Source organism: Nanorana parkeri, unplaced genomic scaffold, assembly GCF_000935625.1.
Source record: "Nanorana parkeri isolate BGI_ZX_2015 unplaced genomic scaffold, ASM93562v1 scaffold888, whole genome shotgun sequence".
Classification (NCBI taxonomy): Eukaryota; Metazoa; Chordata; class Amphibia; order Anura; family Dicroglossidae; genus Nanorana; species Nanorana parkeri.
Window position 1 is genome coordinate 631,864 of NW_017307156.1, and position 21,708 is coordinate 653,571.

Below are 21,708 nucleotides of genomic sequence, written 5' to 3' on the forward strand. Positions count from 1 at the left end.
TCAAAGTGGAAAAATCCTGCATACACAAGGATGCTGCTGGAAAATGTTTTATATCACTCTCATATTGCTGCTTTATTTATTAATATATTATTATTCCTGCTTGTGCTTAAAGGGCCAAAGGACTCCGCTATTTCAGGTGCTTGTACAAAGTTAGCCTAGAATAGAATTATTCATTTTGCCCATAAAATGGAGCAAATTGTGTATTTGTTGTAGCTTCTGTATGTTGCCTCTTGCAACAGAAGCTTGCTGATTTTTCATTATTCATAAAGGGATGATTTCTTTGCAAACACTTCTAGTTTAGTTTAACAAAGAAAGTAAACTGTTACATAAACTACATTCATTAGAATTCAGTTACATTTACAGAGTTATATTCCAAAATTACTTAAAAATAAAGAAACCTGCTGCTATGTATATTTTGTCATGTACTGTTTAGATTCAGTTCTGTCATTTTGTGATGTATTCCGCTTTCACCACTTGAGGGAGTTTTCTGCAAAGGATTTGATTAGCCAAATAGATTGTGCCTAAAGCAGCCTGGTGTTTGCTCAGCACAAGAGGTTTGAGCTAGGTTTTTATTCTAAGAGGATCATTTCACTTGCAGTATCAGGGAGGCAGAAGGTGGAGTCTATAGGCAGAGCAATGGGAAGAATAAAACCACCTCTTGGAAGATTGAGCTGCTGACAGCTGATAAGGGGAGATCCTTGGAAGCTTCACTCAGCTCTCCAGCATCAGGTTAGCTACAGAGGAATAAAAAAGCAAATCCAGGCAGAGAAAAAAAAATAGTTCCACCATGAGCAACAAATACGACGTGGTCGTCATAGGAGCTGGCATTTCAGGTGCGTAATATTATGTCATTAATGTTACAATACTTGTGACATTATTGGAACTTAACTTTATTATTTTCAACATAGAGGAAGATATTTAATACGTATGTATATCCTAGTACTGTCAGTAAAAATTAGGATCTGTTCTTCTCTGTACACATTGCTTAATCCATGATGATCCTGTAGAAACTATCTGTATAATCCGTCTAGGCTGTTGGGCTCAAACTGACAAAGAACATCAGTGTAGTCAGATTATTGTTTATTTGCAATATATAGCATTTAAAAAAACAGATGTCAATGTTATATTCTAAGGACATACAGTAAATGGAGGTAAAAGTAAACATAAATATTATATTTAGAATTCATTTTTGATGCCATATAAAAAAAACAACAAGAAAGCAACAGTGAATTATAGATCGGTATTAGTATTTGTTACTGTCAACAAATTCATAGTGTAGAGTCTTGTAGTTTTGTAATAGAGACAGGTTAAATAAAGCCACTTGAAGATATAGGTACTTATTTGATCAAGACACTGGAGACATATTGCTGTACAAGTGAAGAGAATGATGAAAACTGAGACAGGCTAAGATATAGCAACAAGTCGGCTGCATTGGAAAAATATATGAATGGCCATCTGTAAGGGTGGAGCACAGGGAAAGGAACACTGCAAGAGGATTCACTGGCAACACACTGCCCTTTATTTCCACACAGGGTTACGCCACCTGTGCATAGGTTGGGAAAGATTATCCCTTGTTTGATATACAGAATGTTTATATTACAAAGAAGAATTTGCATTATTTGTTAAAATACAGCTGCTACAAATGAAAAGTGAATGTATGTAACTCTGTTGTAACTCACACTAGTAATATGTTCTTTCAGGATTTATAATTTCAATATTTTCCAACAGTAATGTGTAGTGACCTTAATAAATAAAAATTGTGTGTGTGTGTATATATATATATATATACACAGGAGTTTATCTCCTTGGTGGCCGGGAGCAGGAGACTCCCGGGGCGCCTGGGAGAGTTAGTTGTTTGGAGATCAGTGTCCCTGGTTGACTGAGCCGCTTGGCCATGTTCGGGAGCTGTACGGGCTATTGTGAATAGCCCGTACAGCACCCCTTCGGTTCTACTGAACCGAAGGGGTCCTGGGGCCGAAGTTAGCCGAAGGATCGGCCGAAGCTACGGCCAGATCCTTCGGCAGCTTCGTGAATAGACCCCATAGTTTTCAATAAATTGACATGCCTGGGTTGCAGCACTCTTTAAACCTTTTGCTGGGTTTATTCTACAATTTCAGGATTGTGAGCAGAGCAATGTTGATTATTCCTTTATGCCAACTCTGCACATGATGCAGTCCAGCACAGCCATTAAAATACTGTTCTGCACTCCATCTTGTCATTTTCAGCCAGGTGACATTGTCTCTGGCTTCCAAGTGCAGTGTAGGTGTTTGGAATAATTAGAAACTGTAAATATTATATCAAGTAGCTCAATAGTGTGTCAAATCCATAGTAACCAATCAGAAACATACTCCTCATGGCCATTAGTCAGGTCTTGTGACTTGTTTTTTTAACAGACTTCTCTGTTTTATACCCATGGCTCAATCTGACAGCCCAAACCATGTTCAACATAATTTTATTTATTGTTATTTTGTTTTGGGTAGTTTGGGGAAAAGTTAAAATTTTATTGAAGTATTTATGTCAATCTGTGGGGAAATTCTATCTCACTTTCTGCCTTTCTGAGGACCATACAAGTGATGGGATTTTTTACAGGGACTGCAAGGCATGGGTACCATTAAAACATGGTCAGAGGTTCTGTCACTTCCTCACTCTGGTAAATGTTTTCTTTGGAAAGATTTTCCATTGCTTACAAATGTGAGAGAAGATGAGGGGCAATATGGATGTAGGCAGCATTAAAACTTAAAGGATTCTCTAACCAAAATCTAGGGAAAAGATAAAAAAAATGGATGGCCATAAAGAAGGAGATCAGTTGTGGATTGTAAAAGAAGTCCAAGACAATACCAATTCCCCATGTAGCAGAATGTTTGCAATTTTTACTCATATATACATTTTCCATAGGTAAATATTCTATATACTACATTATGTATTAGCCAATTTCTCACTGAAAACATTACCTGCCATACCACATTTTTCCATAGGTTTTCCTGCATGAATAGTTACCTAGCTTAAATCCTACCCTTCCGTAGAGAAATGATAGATGCTACCATGCCAGGCTTGATTTTTTAATCAGCAAGCTCCAGGCTTCCATTCGTATTTTGACATCATTATCTTGTAAGTCACTGACGTGGAAACAAGTATGTGCATATCAGGTGTCAAGACTCTTTTCTGGCTGCATGGATGTTTTTAGTCAGAGACTCAGTGAGTGTTGACTAAAAAATAGCTATGGCAGCCCTGAAGTCAATTTGCTTAAAAACAAGTTAGTAACTGCAGTTCTCTTTACCTTTCTTTGTATCCTGACAGGTTTACTTTAAATGTCCAGAGACACAATTTGTGGTAACAAATTAGTGGTGGAAATCAGCATATGGCCAACTTTTTCAGAAGTCGATTGTGTTTGCATAGTATGAGATAAGACTTTAGAGCCACCTTTCTTTGCATAGAAGCCTCATTGTGTAAAAGCATACATTGTGCATTAGGCACCTAGTACTCCACACAATTTGTTTTATGTGGTGGGTTTTCAAAGTAATCCTTTCCTAAGAAAAATATTTTATTTGTCATTGCTAATCTCTAAAAATGCTCATTTCTGGGTTTATCACTGAACCATGGCTTAAATACTTACTAAGTCAGTTACCTGGAATAAGTGTACAGATCAAGCAAGCCTCCATATTTCTCTAACAAAAGGTTTTCTTTAACCACTGCCAATAGATTACTTTTGGCAAATATCGTTTTATAGTTTTGTGATTGTCTTAAGTTCTTGAAATAGAAACGGTGGCAAAAAGCTCATAGATTTATAAACAGCCAGAGCTGCACTTGGGAAGGGAAAGTTACTGCAAGTATACACAATATCCTTGCATTCAATTTTGTTTTGTTATATTAAATGGAGCATAATTTAAAGTATATCCAAAAGCAAAATACTTTATATTTGTTTTGGATAGAGAAAAGAAGGGGTAAAACTAATTCCCTCACTTTGGAGAGTTTTCATTAATTCCTTTTTGTGTCTACAGGATAGGAAGTTAAGGAAACTTTATTGAATAGGACAATAATGACACAGATGTTCTCGTTGTGCCATTGGAGAGATTCCACTTTATCTTTTGTCCCAGAGGCAAAACAACCCATAGCCCCTGTTTGTGTAGCCACCGCTTCAAGCTTGCTCCCAAGATGAACTACAATCTCACATTTAGTTTAATAATTTGTATTGAAGTTATAGTCCATCACAGGAGCGAGCTTTGATCGGTGGCTACTTTACAACACACAGAAAACATGGAGAACAGAAGTAGCCACCCTCCAGAAGGAAGGATAGTGTCAGTAGAAGTTCAGAGATGATTTGAGGATCCACAGCTGAGTGATACACAAATAGGATACATTTTTGTTAATAGTTAAGGTACTAATGCATTTTTAAGATTTAACTTCTGAGCTTAGTGTCCCTTTAATGTGCGTTAGTAGTCTAGGTGCCTGCAGCCTCATAGTTCTACAGTATATCTACAGCATGAATTTTAGGTACTTTCTGCCTCTGAATTCTAGTTTCAGGAGATTTTGAGTGAGATTTGGTGATGTCACTATTGTGTTGCTCACTGTTCTCCTTCCCGGAGGCTCTGACATGAGAAATCAAAACCTTGCCTTTACTAAGATGACCACCTCCACAGAAAAGCACAGTGCAGAACAAGACATGGTAGGTCAGTAGTGGGAAAAGTCAGCTGCCGGGAGCAAATTCTTTAGGCCTTTGACAATATTCATGTATGGATGTACATAGTTTTTATCAGAGATGTAGCAAGGCTCCACAGCATTCCAAATTAATTTGTTCCTCAAAAGAGCACACCACTAGAGAGGTGAGTCTCAGCAGAATTTATTAACAGAAGTGCCTGCACCCTTGGAAAGTATTTTTTAAAGTATTTCTGTACTGTGGATTGTAAATTCCTGATTATGCTAGTAATGTATAAAAGAATACAGTATATCAGCTGCAGACCAAAGTGTGTTCTGACCTAAGAGAGATTTGGGGTGCTGAAATTACTCTTATGTGACAAATAGTATGTCACATAAAAGTTGCATGTATTATTGCATGTATGTATGTATAAAAGGCAAAACAGGTTTCCTTAGCTACATTTAATTTGTCATGCAGTCCAATGCAGATTACCACTGTAATTCTCATGAAAACCCATTATTTCCATGTATGGGGAAAAGATGGAGAATATTAAAGTGGCACTAAACTCAGGAATTTAATCTTAAAAATATATTAAAATACTTTAATTATTAACAAAAATATAGTTAATTTGTGTATCACTCGGCTGTAGACACTCAAATCATCTCTGAATTCATGCTGACGCTGTCCTTCCTTCTGGAGGGTGGCTACTTTCGTTCCCCATAGTCCCTGTGTGTGTTTTAAAGTAGCCACTGCTCCAAGCCTGCTCCTCTGATGGGCTATAATTTCAATACAAATTAGCTAACTAAATGTGAGATTGTAGTTCATCACAGGAAGAAAAATGTCAGAATTAATTCAGAGATGATTTGAGATTCTGCAGCTGAGTGATACACACATAAGATACATTTTTGGTAATAGTCAAGGTACTTGAATATATTTTTAAGGTTTAACTCCTATGTTAAGTGTCATTTTAAAATGCTTTCTCCCACTTCCGACAAGTCTTTGCTTAGTATCTAAGAAACCAATCTCTAGACTCAGGCTCTATTATAGGAAGGTAGACTACCTTAAGCTTATGTAAGCACAGACTCTAAGGTGGTCAGTATTTGCATAGCATTTGTGAGAGTTGCACTGGTACCATGTGGGGGACAAAGTGACAAACTAAAGGGATGATGAGGCACCTTCTTACAATACAGATTCCTTTTAAGTGATTTTTTTGACAGCAGGTAGAGGCACTGTTTACGTATGAAAATGTTTGTAACGCTAAGGACTTAAAAAAGATCTGGTGACTAAAATATCAATTGTTCCTGCCAAAATAAAATTTTAATCTTTTAAAGACTTGAGTGTGGTCCTATAAATACATGGCTTTTATAAAAAGCATGTAGTAAAATTAAATGTATGATTTTGCATGTTCAAAGAACATTAGACTGTATTTTGCATGGTCAACTAACACTAGCCATGGCTTTTTTTATATGATCATGAATCACATTTTAGACCAAGTACTAGCAGTGGGGATTAACGATTTACAAGATCAGTTAATTATAGTACTAAAATAATAGGAAAATCCCTTACAGGACACATAGAAAAAAACAGGGTATGGTGCATTTGGATTCCTCAATCCGTATTTTAAACAGCAAAGCCATGTCTAGAGGTATTGGTGGTTGTGCACGTGTGAAGTAATGTAATTGAAACAGAGTAATTATCCTGTAAAAGGTCACATGGGGATAACCCACAGTGTGGCATATGCTAGGCATAAACTTTAATGCATGTTCTCATAACACATTCTATTTAAAGCAACTGCTTCTAGTTATAGAAGAAAGTTAATATCAAAATTACCTCTTTTATAGGTTGTCAAAGAACTTGATGTAACTCTAATGTAAAGTACCTGACATGAATTTCAAATAATTCCAAGCACAGATGTAATATATTGCACCCTATCACTCCTTAAATGTGAAGGCTGAATTCATTTTTTTAAAGGTTTTTTTATTAATTTCAGCTGATAATTCTACCGTTGCATGAAGGAGCGCCATTGTTACTACAGGACAGGAAGTGTGTTTGGACTAAAGAACACCTTCCTCTATCCTGTTTACCACCAGTGCCCTAACCTTCCTCCTTTTCCTTATCCTCTGCATCCTGCTGCCTCTGCCTCACAAGGATGGAGGCAGTAGGCAAAGGATCCTGCTGCCCTGAGATAGCTGGAAGTCATCTTCTCGTCTCCAGTGCCTGGTCTATCACACCAAGCAGTGTGTGATCTAGCAGGAACACCAGAGGAATTGTATTGCTAGTCAACACCTCGTTGTGGCTTGCCATTCTGGTTGTCTTTTTAAAAGGTGACAAGATGTTGCACATGTCTTGAATCATTGATGGGGTGAAAGTACCCTAGCTGCCCAGAGCCTATCCGTGTCCCATACTTGCACAGAAAATTGTTGATGGCCCACTACTGCTGGTGCCAATATAAAGTTCTAGCATGTGGGTGTGTCATATTATGCAGTTGCCAGGCAGCTTGTTATGTTACACTATTAGGCCATGATTAAGAATATAAGAAAGTAAAAGTGCTAAAACAAATCACCACATTTAAAAAATATCTCAATTTTGGCTAAAACAGTATACTGAAAGGCAATGTATAGTGGTTTGTGCATATTTCTTTATTTTGTATGGGACTAAAAAGTAAATCCTTTTTTTTTTTTAAATTCTCTTTAGTTTACTGAAATTTAGTTTACTCAATACGTCAAAGGAATTACATTTCCTCTCCCCTTCTCTGCCTGCAATGTTCATATGTACTATATTAAGTTTTAATGAGAGAGATTGTAGGAAAACAGCTTCTGGTTTGCTCTGCCTTAAGAAATCCCATGGTGCCAAGATCAAGGTTTAGCATGTGGGTGTATGTATGTTATCAGGCAATTGTGTTGCCACTGCATTTTACCCAGGCAAACACTTGCTTGGTATTAATTGGCCACAAAGTCTTCTGGCCTGCTGCAGACATTTTTGAAGGCAGGGTACCTAACCAGGAAGTTCTGCACTACTAGGTTGAACACATGGGTCAGGCAAGATACATGTGTGAACTTTTTCTGCCAAATGTTGGTCAGCAGGTTGGTGCCTTTGTCACAGATAACCTGGCCTGGAACAAGAAGTTGACATAGGGTCATTTATCTCACAGTCTGCCCCTAAAGAGCTGACCAGAATCTCTGGTCCAGTGTTGCTCCTGTCCCCTAGGAATACCAGCTAAAAACAGTGTGGCAGTGTTTTGTCTGAGTCATTGCATTGGCTTGGGATGTTTGGGAGGGACAGGTGGTTCTGTAGAGTCACTGAATGAGGCCATTAGTGGAAGGAAGTAGAGATAACTGTGTTGTCACCAACAACAAGATGCAAAACATAGGGAGGCACCATGTGTTCCAGCAGGAATGACAGGTCCTGCATCCTTCCCATCAAATAAACCCAGTGGGCTGTAAAGCAGATATATAGCATGCCACTTGTCATGCGTACTCTGCCGCTGACCGCTTTGTCCAGCCATACAGAGATATTACATTGCACATGCTGGTAGAGGGCATGCCTGGCGTTCCGTGCAAAAAAAATGGTGCCTAGGTACCTGCAACTGTAGCACAGGCTATGAATTGGCAGAAGGAACTGACTCTACCAGCTGGAATTGGAGCAGCTGTAAAGTCAGCAATTTTGCCAAGCTGGCAGTGAGAGGCTGGGTGTAAAGGCACGGTTGTTAACCGCATGAATCGCGGCAAACTGCGCATGCGCGAGAAATCGCGGCAAACTGTTTCCTGGACCTTGAGATTGCCTTACGTTTTTGTACCTTGCCTGCCCGACCGGATTTGACCTTGGCTTCCTGACCTCTCTTCTCAGCTGCTCCCACGCAGTGTTCGTTTCCAGTCTTCGGCACTCGTGCTCCTCGTTGCCCTGCGCCCTTCTGTTCCAAACTCCAGGGGTCGCAGGACGCGAACTGCAAGAGGCGCCTCCCCATCTTCCAGTCTCAGCCTCAGGTACGTGATACTGGGTATGCGGTGGATTAGGGGACATTTTTTTCTTCTTCTTCAGCAGCTGTGAAAGAGACACCTGCACAGTCAAGGATGCTGCTGGAGATGGCAGGGTGGTGTTAGGAAACCTACGGCAAGGCTGCTAACTCTCTTCCTCGCTTGATGTGCCAAAAGATAACTTTTTTCTTTTCTGATGTGCAATTTTCTGTAGCTTTTAGATGTTGTAGCTGCATCCAAAACCATCAGGTGTCACAAAACTATAAAAAAAACTATTTTATTTTAGTTACAATCAGGGCCGGACTGGCCATAGGGCAAACCGGGCACTTGCCCAGTGGGCCGGGCCGGGCCGAACACAATCAACCTGATTGTGTTCGGGCCGGTGCGCTATGCCTGATTGCCGACTCTGAGCAGAGCCGGCACTACTACACAGTAGACACTAGAGGGAGCTGGTGGGGTAGGCCAGAGAAACATTTCCTCACCTGCTCTCACAGCTCTCTCTAGTCTCTACTCTGTGCTCTCTCCGGAGCTTGCTGGTGCGGTTCATGTCCCCTGTCCACAATGAATGAGATTGGTGGTCTGTTGCTTCTGTATTTAAAATAGAATTGAAGACTCTTTAAAGTAGAATTATGTTTTTAGATGCATACAGGGATTACAGCCTACCTGCTCAGTGGTTCATTTTTTCATCCAGGCAGTCCTGTACTCCACTTACTTTTGTTGTTAATCTGGCAATCCTAGAACAAGCCTGCTTTTAATACTAAAATACCCTTCTTGCTGCTTAGCTTCCACAGAAAGACCAATGTAAAAATAGTAGTATTAGGATGTTTATTACAGTTGCAAATCAGATTAAAACCTGTTTTGAATGTTTGATTGTAATTAGTCATGCAGGAAACAGAGGGAGCTACCCAGCACAGGTACTAGGAACTACATTCCTGCTGTCCTCCTGCTGCCTTCTTGTGATAGTCTTTGTATACTGTGGCTTCAGCAGTTTTCGGAGAACTCAGATTAAAGTGCAACTGAAGCCAAGACCTTTTTTTTCATTGTTGTTCATTGGATAGCGTGGAGAGGAACACTTGTCAGTTTTTTATTGCTGTCCCCGTTAGGGAGTCTTCCTCTGCATAAAAGCTTGCTCCCTTTGTATATTTACAAATATCCCTAGCAGATAGATCACATGGCCCTGCAACATTGAGTGATCTTTATGAATGAATTCTGAGCACTGTTGGGGTGCAGTGTCATACACTGTGCTAATCACTCAGGACGGCAGGGCTATATGCTCTATTTGCCACAGCTGCTTGTAAATACACAAGCAGTTTGTAAGTCAAAGCCTGCAGCGCTAAGTAATCTTTTATGTATGGCAGTGCTGGTCTCCAGAGTGACCCCTGCTGCCAGAGACATGCAATGTGACTAAAAAGTCTGTCTCCTTCCTAACAGCGTGGTCAGACAGAGGTGATAAAACTTTTCAACCATGGTGCTTGGCAACAGCAGCACGGATCTGAACAGGACCAAGTGCTATATGCACCTGGTCCCCTAGTGGATGAAATGCACATGTGCATTTTTAGAGAGACTTCTTCTTTAAATTGTTCTCAAATTCTAAAAAAAAGGTGGGAATCCCTTCAGTACCCCACTCTATCAGGTTTGCACTTTTGGTTAACATCACTAAAATGTATCATTCATTCTGTTAGCAATATTTCTGTGAAGGTTCTCATTCATCCAGGTCATGGTATATCTGTAAGAAAATAATAAGTCAAGTCAACTGAACTTGCTGTATTGTTTCTTGAAGACGTTTCACTGGTCATCCAACCAGCTTTCTCAGGTTTCTTCACTGCCACCGTCGGTACTTCCTGGCAACAATAAACCTAGGAGAGAGAGAGAGAGTTTAATGTCCAGATCCAGACTGGGGGAGGGACCAGACCTTTAAAGGAGAACTATGGGGTCAGTGTTTTTCCCCATAGTTCTCCTTAGGGTAACGAATAACTGAACTGCAGCAAAGAGAAAATATATCTCCTCTCTTGCCAGACAGAGCTGTGTGTGAATGCCGTGTAAATCCCAGACCGGATGAACAGAAATACAACTTATTTGGGAGGATAAACAGTTCCCTTCTATGTATTTCACCTCGCATCCAGCTTTTACACAAAAATTTGCTTTTCTGGTGGGTCTTATAAGATAGGAAGGATAGGTGGTAATAATTAAGAACGTGGTAGGCCATAATTAAGAACATGAGAAAGTAAAAGTGCTAAATAAATCATCACAGTTTAAAAAATATATATACTTTGGCTAAAACAGTATACTTAAAGTGACATTAAAGTCAAAAACATTTTTTCCTCCCCCCATGTTAATGTTAGCACTTACCTTAAATGATGTCTCTTAATCCGATCTTCTTCTTTCCTGATGTTTTCATCTGTCCCTCCAGCGGTGCAGCGGCTCTGCGATCCAGCGCTGAATTCTCTCTGCTTGCAGACACTTCCGATCCAGCGGCGTCTGCATGCGGCTGCACACGTCCATAGACTTACCTTGCGTCTCTGCTCGTCTCCCGGTCGAGAATCCGAACTGCGCATGCGCCTGCCCCAAGATCCTTTGCGGCCACACGAGCATTTCCGGATTCTCGGCGTGGGAGCACGCAGCGATAACGAGGTAAGTTTAAACCGCTGTTAAAGCGTTATTTTTTTTTTAACTTTTTGCCTTTATCTACTGCTTGCCAGCAGTAGATATAGGCAAAACCAAACAGAGGCCTTAGAACCCCTTTAAAGGCAATGTATAATGGTTTGTACATATTTTCTTTATTTTGCATGGGACTAAAAAGCAAATACGTTTTTTTTTACATTTTTCTTTTCTCTCAAATTACATAACTGAATGAGCCAGATGAATGACTTTTCCTCCTCTCTCCTCTTCTCTGCATGCAATGTTCTTATGGAAGACATGACGTTTTAATGAGAGAGTTTGTAGGAAAACAGCTATTGCTTTGCTGTCTTTAGAAAACCCATGGTGCTTTGGGTCAAGGGTCATGAGTGCACCTTATATTAAAATAATATTTCCAAAATAAAACATGTATGCAAATAGTGAAATAATGAAGAATGAAAAATATAGTAAAAATGTTACCTTATCAAGAAAATGTGATGTAGGTCCTCCAGCAAGAGTGATGATCTTATTCCAGTAATTGGCAAGAAAGTCAGAGTTTGTTATAGTAAGCATGTTTTATTGCAGCACATTTTACTGTTCATCATCCTAATGTTGTGTGTGCTGTTTGTGATATTCAGAGTGAGTGCCGTTGTCAGTAGACAGGAATCTTGGCAACCCAGGAAATATATATTTACTTTCTGCTGCACTTACTATATTAATTGTTTGCTTTAAGACTACACAAAGGCAGAGATGGTTTGCAATAATATAGGTGAAGCATGATATAAATGAACCTAAGGACTATTTTTGTGTACCAGTGATACCTTGTCTTTGACTAATGTCTGGTTAGGAAAGCAATAGACATAATAAAAGTAAATATTTTATATAAGTAAGCTTTTATTCAAACAGAATTTTTATTCAGTTGGTTCATGCCAGTTAAGTCAAACCATATTTACCTAATTTTGCAGAAAACAAAACTCAATTAAGCAACAGCCTGTTCACACTTGTCACATTGTACTGTAATGCATTTCAAACAGAATTCTAATTCATTGCTATGTGGCTAGTATTAATTTATGAGCTGCAGCTTAACTTTTCAATAATAGGACATTTTTGTATATTTACACATGGTAAGCAAGTAAACAGAAATGAATGCTAGAATCACTAAAATGTGCAATTTAACTGTATATATTTTAGTGCATACGCAGCATGGGAAATCTTTGATCTTTAATTTCTCCCATATTTTGCCTAGTCCACCCAAAAACAGAAAATTACATTTAAACCGACAAAACATTTATAAATGCATGCAGTTATGCTTGTCCAAAACACATCTTGCTTGCATGTACATACATTTAAAGGGCTTTAATTAAGCCCTTTAAATTAAGCCCATTTACACCACGTTGGTGTGAATGGTGTTCATCCGTGACAAGGCAAATTGTCTTGTCTTGTATTGGGGCTGCACTGGAAACAACAGCCAGAGCAGCCCCAACGCATGTTGCATGAATAGACCCTAAATCAACGTAAGTAACACATTTTGTGACTGGTTTAACCAGTTGTGAGCCTTTGACCAAGGTGCTTGAGGTCAAAGTAACTTGGGCCCACCTAGAATGCCTTGTGCTTCCACCCCTCCTGAGGCCACTGTGTCAGTGGAAATTGGCAGTAATGGTAGACAAGTGGCAGTTTTGGTCTGCATCTCATGAACCACTGTACTGTTACAGTGTGTTTAGAAAACTTTTATGTGCAGCGCAAATAAGTATCCTTTGCTTTGCACAAAATGTCAGTAAAATCAACCTAGTAATGAATAAATATATTTTTCATTTCATTATGAATTTTATCTATTTAACCCCTTATTAACCCGACTTTGCTCTTTTTAATTCTGACAAACTTCTACATCCCTTTCTTTCCCTAGCTATTATTATTACTTTTTTTGCTGATTTTTTTTCATGTATTTTAAAAAAAATTTCATTCTCATTCTTTTTTCAGCATCATATTAAAAAATGCATCGTTGTAAAAAAAAAAGCCTATATATAATTTGCTAATAAATTTGCCATGTTTTATACCAGAAACATAATTTTAGTGTAATTGTAAATGGGGCAATTTAAAGAATACAATTTAAACTGTGTATTTTATCTATTTACTGTACATTGACAAAAAAGTATCACTTGTCAAGCTAGAAAAAAAACCCCATTATTTGTTCATTGTTTTGCATCTTTTTCTCTTTAAATTGCATAGAAAATAAAATATTTTCTGAAAGATAATATTGCCAAAGTCATAAGTAATAAAAAAGTTACTGCGGAATCAATAGGCTTATAACCGAAATGTAAAAAATATTCTGGTCCATGATGGGTATAATCTCTATACCCATCATGGACCAAAATAATTTTTACATCACAGTTACATCTCCAGTGCAGGTTAAAATATTAGTCTAACTGCTAAGGACACTGTGGACTTTCTGTTCAAGCCATTAACTAACGGCAGTCATTTCGACACCACATGTTATAGGCAACTAAAAATTTAAAAGGCTTTTGCGTGCTGTGTAATTTCTACATCAGTATTGTAACTGTTTAGTTAAGCATTTTATAGGAAACAGGAATATAAAGGTAGATTTCTGCAAAACCTAATGACATGCTTTAATGACCCATTGATTGTCCTTAACGATTTTGTTGAAAGATTGATGGTTGAATGTATATCTGGTAAAAACTATTAAAGGAGATTAGAAAATTGATTGACAAAGTACAAGAAAATTATAGTACAAATTGGCTAAAAGGCCTGCTTTAATTCACTTAGAAATGACTACTCAAATCCTAATGAAACATGATTTGATTTTCAATAAACAGCAGTACTTTGATTTCAGATACTAATCAATGTTTGCTGTTCTTGAAAGTTTGCTTGCAGCTTGATTATTGCATGTGAAGCAGAATGAAAGATGCAGCTGCAGACAGACCCCTGTCACTGTATCTACAAGTGGGTACATCTTGGTTTAATGTTGCCATGGCAACTTATGAGAACCCGAAGCAACAATAGCAGTGGTATGATGATCTAAGCATATGCCTGTAATCAGCCTTAGGCTTCTAACAAGAGAAATGTACTACTTTCCCTTTCAACTAACCATATGAGGGTCATTCAGAGGAGCTATCTATATACATTTACAACAATTTAATTCACATCATAGAATACCCTCGTAATGAATGGCAGACAGAAGTCAAATAAAACTACTTCTTGCTGTACAAAGTCTAGACAGAGATGAAAAATAGGGATGAAAGATATATGTAATGCATCATAAGTGCTTGTCAACATAATCATCTGCAGCCACACAATATCAAGCATAAACAGAGGAGAGAAAAAACAGAGATACCATGCAGGGTAGGATGTGAATAAATAAATAATACAATAGAAACAATGTTTTTGTTGTAAGTGCATATCCTATGGGAAAACCTGAGCATAACAGCAAACTCATGTGGCTAAATAGAAATGTGTTAAATATGAATAAGCATTTATATTTCTAAATTATACCTGTCATGAGAGAAATACATGGACTACCATTGCTGTCCTTCTTCTATAAATTCTAATTGCTTGTTTGTCTCTGGCATTAACAATTCTGAATAATTGACCCAAACCAAACATTGAGCAAACAAAAGCCAGAAAAGTCAGAATCCCTTATCTCTATGCTTTTATTTAATTAGAGGTCATAAATGGCAGCCCATATATTTTGGTTATCAAGGGTTTCCTTTAGAGGTTGAGGTTGTTAAAAGGCCCTCTGGGAAGTAAGAATATATAATGATCTAAAAACATAATGTAATAGGCTGAAAAGCTGTTACTGGTACAACATTACAGACGTTAAACCGTTTTGAGAAATACGACTAATAGCAGGCCTTCTAAAAGACAAATGACATTTATAAAAGTTAAAGTCAAATGTGAGGTGTTAAGTTTATATTTTTGTGCTAAAGACACAACAGATGGCAAGAGATGTGAAAAATGCTCACATTTTTTATGAAGAAGTTATAGTATATCCCTAGAAACACGCCAGCTAAGACCAAGATTCTGGTCCACATTTCGGTCGTCTGCTGTTGGAATAGGCCGGTTTTATTCGGTTACATTTAGAAATGCTTTGCTAAAGACACCGTTTGTGAGTATTATTTTATTCAATTTTACAATTGGACAAATAAACGTTATTTCACGAGGAGAAGGTGCCGTTCTGTCCAGTGGCGGAACTACCGCCGGTGCAGCCGGTGCTCCGGCACCGGGGCCTCAGCCTGGGGGGGCCCAGCACAGTCCCTGTGCATAGATGGTGGGACTTGCCGGCCGCCGGATCGGTATCCAGCGGCCGGCGGGCCCCACAGGAAATATGTGATGGAAGGGGTGCTGGAGTTGGGGGACAGGTGTAGGGGGGACCGTGGTGATGGGAGAGTCCAGGGGGCACATGAAGATAGTGGAAAGTACAGGAGGCATGAGAGAGATGGGGGAGAAAACAGGCATATCTCCTAAACCTACAGGGGTAGATTATCATTAAAATAATTATTATTTGTAGCCTAATGTTGTATAAAGTACTGTTGCAGCAATGCACAATGGCACCCTCTATAGAGGACTAGAAATCTCAGCAGTACTGTATACAGAAATGCCATTGTTATATAAAGTATTGCTGGGATGTGTAGTTCTCTATAGTCTGTGCCATTCTGCATTGCTGTAAATATTAGGGATGCATCGGACGCCAAAACACATCGGCCAAAAAGGGCACTTTTGGCTAAATGCCAAAAGTGCAATTTTTCTGCCGATACAGCGGCGCATCCATGCTTTCTTTCCTCCCCGCTGGACGCTGCTCTGTGTCCCAGCGGGGTGGAGAGAAAGGGTGCACCAGGGCCCTTTGTTCCTTAGGTCCACCACTGGTTCTGTCTCTTTTATGTCTTTCATGTTTTCTGAGGCTTCCCAACCTGCTATGGAACAGCAGCCCCCTCCAGGTCAACATTGATGTCCACTTCTGAATATTCCTTCCAGTTTTCAATATTGGAGCCCTTGGTATTAGCGCTGACTAATTAGAAAATATATAAATGCTCTCATTCTTGCCTAATGCAAAAGAAGATTCTGTAAGAAAAATTTGTCATGGTCCCAAAATATACTATATATGTTGGTCTTTAATATACTTGTGGGAGGAATTGTTGAATGTTAGAATTACCATTCGAAATCTGGCCCTACTTAAAGGAGAATTATGAGGTGAGTGATTTTCACTCAGCCTCATAATCTGAACCGACCTGTGACAATGAAACTGTCACAGGTCGGCTCAGTAGACCGGGAAGTGAGCGAACACATACTGGCGCTCGCTCACTTCTCGATCCTGTGCCGGCAGAGAGCCGTGACAGGGGAGGGACTGTATTCCCCCTCCCCTGTCTGATCCTTCAGCGCTGACTGGCAGAACAGACGGGGAGGGGGTGGGTACAGCTGGCTCTGCCTCTAGATAGGCAGAGCCAGCTGTCACTCACGCAGCTGGGTGGATCCAGACATCATTGTCGGGATCCGTTCTGGCTGAGCTTTGGGTGATGGGAGCACGCTAGTTTGTGTCCTCCCGTTACCCTTAGGAGAACTATGGGGAAAAGCCCTAACCCCATAGTTCTCCTTTAAGATAAACCTTCACTGTACTTTTTGGGGTTTCCATCTCTAAAATCATTTTGGTCTGAGATGTGGTTTTAAAACAAATCTTAGACCAAACTGCATTAAAATTTCCAATAATTATACTTGGGGCTTGGGATGTAACAGATATTTTACAACCCTGGGTTGTTAATCAACCTCTTGCAGCTGTAGACATTTTAATTTCCCTAAATAATCTGCTTGAATGAGGGTCTGAGACTAGACATAAGCTCAAATAACAAAGGAGAATTTTTAAAGACGTTATCTCTTCTTTGCTCTTTTCATCTCCTTTCTGATTCTTTGTTTTGCATGTTTAGGAGGGTTAATGACTGATTTTTCTCCTTTTTTGTCTTTCTCTGCTAATGTTTCATAACCCTGATCATTTATACATCTAGAAAGTGGGGGGGGACGGTATAAAAATAAAATGACTTAAACTAAACGTAGATAATTTAATCATAGGTAAAAATAACACAGAAAGTAGTAAAAAAGGAGTTCATAATAGTGGGCTCACTCCAGTCAATATAGGAAATCCATTGGCACATGTAAGTATAACTACCAACGGACGACCGAAATCAAGGCAGAATAATAACAATAAAAATAGTGGGGAACAACAAGGTAGTAAACTTTTGTCCCACAAAAAGAGAGGAATTAAATGTATGTACACCAACGCTAGAAGTCTGGCAAATAAAATAGAGGAGCTTGAAATTAGGCTAATTGAAGAGGACTTCGACATAGTGGGTATAGCGGAAACTTGGCTGGACAGCACGCATGACTGGGCTACTAATATAGAGGGGTATAACCTGTTCAGGAGGGACAGAGGTGGGAGAAGGGGGGGCGGGGGGCGTTTGCATTTTTGAAAAAATAATCTAAATGTGCATATAAGGGACGATATCACGTCAAATAATGGGGAAAACTTGAAAACCCTATGGCTGGAGCTAGATATGAGGGACTGTAGCCGTAAACTTCTCGTGGGTATTTGCTATAAACCTCCAAATAAGGCGAAGGGGGTTCTTCACAGTAAGATCAGTTAGGGTCTGGAACTCACTGCCACAGGCGGTGATTTCAGCAAATAATGTGGAATTGTTCAAGAAACTTTTGGACGATTTCTTAAGGGACCGCAATATACAGGGGTACAGGTACTCCTAGAATGAGATCCTAATAGGTTGGACTTGATGGACTAATGTCTTTATTCAACCTCAAATACTATGTAACTATGTAACTATGTAACTATACATTGTCTAATTCTACTTTTTCTTGGAATTAAAAAATACTTAAATGACAAGAAAACACCTTAACAAAATTAAGATAGATAACTCACCTGGCCCCAGATGTCATCCATTCCCATGTGTTTAGGGAGATAGGCATAAAGTGACACTTAACTCAGGAGTTAAATCTTTAAAATGCATTCAAGTACCATAACTATTAACAATACTGAACCTTATTTGTATATCACTCGGCTGTAGAGCCTCAAATCATCTCTGGATTCATGCTCACACTATCCTTCCTTCTGGAGGGGAGTTACTTTTGTTCCCCGTGGTCCCTGTGTGTGTTGTAAAGCAGCCACTGCTCCAAGCTCCAAAAGATAAATTAAACAGGAGCAACCCATTTATATATAAAATGCATTTAAACTCTGATGTATGGAGAAATCACCAGCAGTCACAAAATCCAAAGACGCCAGGAAATGCATTTCGACAATTTATTGTCACGTGCCAATGTTTTGGGGCCACGCAGGGTCCCTTCCTCAGGGCTGTAAAGTGACCCTATGGAACCCTATGGAAGAGACCCTGCGTGGCTCCGAAATGTTTGCTATTCTTAATGCATGTAACAATAAACTGTTGAACGCATATCCTAACGTCTTTTGAGTTTGTAAGTGCTGGTGATTTCCCCATACATCCTTGTGTATGTATGGCACCATCCGTGGCATCACTTCGAGCACTGCATATATTCTGCATATGGTCCATATATGCTGTATGGAGTGCAGGTGATGCATCCCAACACTACATGTATTTAAACTATAACATTAACTCCATTGATTAGTTACTGGTTTGTGGGTAAAGTAACCACCTTTATCTTTACCGAATAATAATTTGTATTTAAAAAAAATAAAAACATAATTTAGCCAAGATGCACAGGTTACTGTATCTTGCGTGTGTGCAAATGCCTCTTGAAATGTTTTCTCTACTCATATAGATCTGCTCAAATGTTTACATTTAGATACCAGATACATCCTTAATTAAATCCTACCTACCAGTATGTAAGGGTTAATTCTTGTTTAATGTCACTCTGTCAGGTGGGGGTTCAGCAAAGCCTACAAGGATCAGGAGGGCTGGGGAGAGATTGTAGAGATAACAGTGTATTTACTTTCCTGCTGCAGCTGTCCTCAGCATATTAACATGCTACATTGTTTTAGACCAGATAGTAATGTTGTTCTGAGCTCCTTTTTAGACCTGTAGCAGTGGGAGAATAAAGATTTATCTGGATGTTATATGCTGTTTTATTCAGTGAGACCGATTTTAATAGCAAAAAATAGCCCACCTGATAGGATACACATTGAAAGTACTATTGTAAGGACTTTCACTACATAATTGAAGGCAGAATTCAAGAAGACTCTACAATGATTGTGCAGTTAGGTTCTAACATGTGGTTGCTTAAACCTGAAATCTGGTCTAAACATATAGTATATTGTCAAAATACAAGAGCCATGCATATTCTTACTTGAATCTTGGCGTGTATTTCTTCTAGATTAGTGTACTAATTCAGAATGAAACAACTCCTGCATTTAGCATCTTTGTACGGGACTCCTGTAACCCCTAGACGGGTCACTGCTACTTTCTCCCTTTCTGCAGGGTGACTGGTCTTGTATCTGCTCACCTGTAGTTTCTGCAGGTACCCTGGAGTGGGTACCTGCAGATCTGCTCTCTGCTATGTGTAGTAAAGTGATTATGTCAATGCTACTTTTACAAGTTAATATCTTTTTGTGCACACAAAGTGGATTTATATACTTTGTGGCTAGCGGGAAATGTATTTAAATGAAAGCGTTTATTTAAATGAAAGTGTTTAAATGCTACTGGAAGTGCCTTCACATACCTGTAAGGTTTTTTTTGCCCTTTGCTATGTCGGGCTCTGACAAAGGTCTGATACTTCCAGGTACTTGCCCCTCTCCAACGTGCCCCTCTCCAACTGTCCGACCCACATTCCTATTGACCCAACACTATGAAGGGCTGCCATGTTGGACAATAGGAAAATGTGTGAGGTGGGAGGCTTGGGCAAGTTCTGTTAATTAGGGATGCACCGATACCGGTTTTTCTGTATGGAGTACTGATAATTTTTTTCTGGTACTCGCCGGTACAGAATACCGATACCGGAAGTCCCATTAAGGAAGGCGGGCGGCATGTAATGACTCACCGCCTGGCTTCCCGATTAGCTGGGAAGCAATCTCCATGCTCCCTTTCCACCAGGTAACGCGAAAGCATGTAGCCGGCTTTCTGGCCAATCAGAAAGCCGGAGGGAAGGGGGATGGTTAACGACTCGCCGCCTGGCTTCTCGACCAGTCAGGAAACTGGGCGGCAAGTCATTGCATGCTGCCTTGTCACCAGGTGATGAGGAAGCATGGGGCCGGCTTTCTGACCAATCAGGAAGCCGGGGAGCGGGTAATGCCTCAATGCCCAGCTTTCGATTGGTTAGCTTCCTGACAAATCAGCAAGCTAGCTGGCTAGTCATTACACGCCGCCCGGCTTCCTGATTAGCCAGCAAGCCGGTTCAAAGCTCCCTCATCACAATGCTCCCTCGTTATGCTGCCCGGCTTCCTGATTGGCTGGGAAGCCGGCTCCATGCTACCTTGTCACCAGGTGATGAGAAAGCATGAAGCCGGCTACCCAGTCAATCAGGATGTCGGGGAGCAGGTAACTACTTCCTGCCCGGCTTCCTGATTGGCCAGCTTCCCGACCAATCAGAAAGCTGGCCAGCGAGTCACTCCCTCCCCCTAGCTTCCTGTTTGGACAGGAAGCTGGCCAATCGAAAGCCGGGCAGCGAGTCATTACAAGGGAGCATGGAGCCAGCTTCCCGGCCAATCAGGAAGCCGGGCAGCGTGTAATGACTCGCCGCCCAGCTTTCTGATACCGGAATTTCCGGTATTGGGATAGGAGTCAGGAGCATTTTGGCGAGTATTAGTACTCGCCCAAATAGTCGGTATTGGCACTGATACCGATACTAGTATCTAGTATCGGTGCATACCTACTGTTAATACCAGAAAGTGTCTGAGCTTTGTGATTCAGGTTGGCCTGGCACTTGGCCATAGCAGAGGGTAATCTACAGCAGGTATTAGCAGGCACCTTTTTGTGCCTACACTTTATTCCTACAGGCAGCTTTGTTTTATTTAAAGTGTTAATTTGAAGAGTAAGTTTACTTTCATTAAAGTCACCATTACCTCCAACCTCCCTAGTCCTCCTCACCTAAGCTCCTTTGTGCAGTGAGTTCCCATAGACTTGCACATGGTTTTTATAAGTCTGCTAGGCATGCACAGCCATTGGTGAAGAAGATTCTGTTTGGAGGATGTAAACATTGGAGAGGGATATGGCTGTCTACCCAACTAAACTATTAGTTGGGGAAAGGGGGAATTGCTTTAGTTTAGGTCAGGAGGGGAAAAGAGAGTGGGTAAGCGTAATTTGAATACACATTTGCCCTATAAAAGAGATTAATCTGGCATATTGCTCTGTGAAGAGCTTGCCCATAATACACTATTCTATAGATGTTTCTGGTGTCTTAATATTTGTTTAATAGCCTTATCAAACTTTTTGGCTACTGTATATATGTAAAATAACATAATAATTATATATATATTTTTTTTTATTAGGGCTGCGGAAATTAACGATT

At 39.8% G+C, this 21,708-nt stretch overlaps 1 protein-coding gene across 1 annotated transcript in view; it reads left to right on the forward strand.

The window, feature by feature from the left end:
- Positions 1–647: 647 nt before the first annotated feature.
- The window catches only part of LOC108794708 (amine oxidase [flavin-containing]-like), a 57,087-nt gene continuing 36,026 nt past the window's right edge, over positions 648–21,708 (forward strand). The window contains exon 1 of the mRNA XM_018565795.1: positions 648–833. Within this exon, the coding sequence (XP_018421297.1) occupies positions 788–833 (46 nt within the window). The 5' untranslated portion in view covers positions 648–787. The remainder of the gene's footprint in view (positions 834–21,708) is intronic.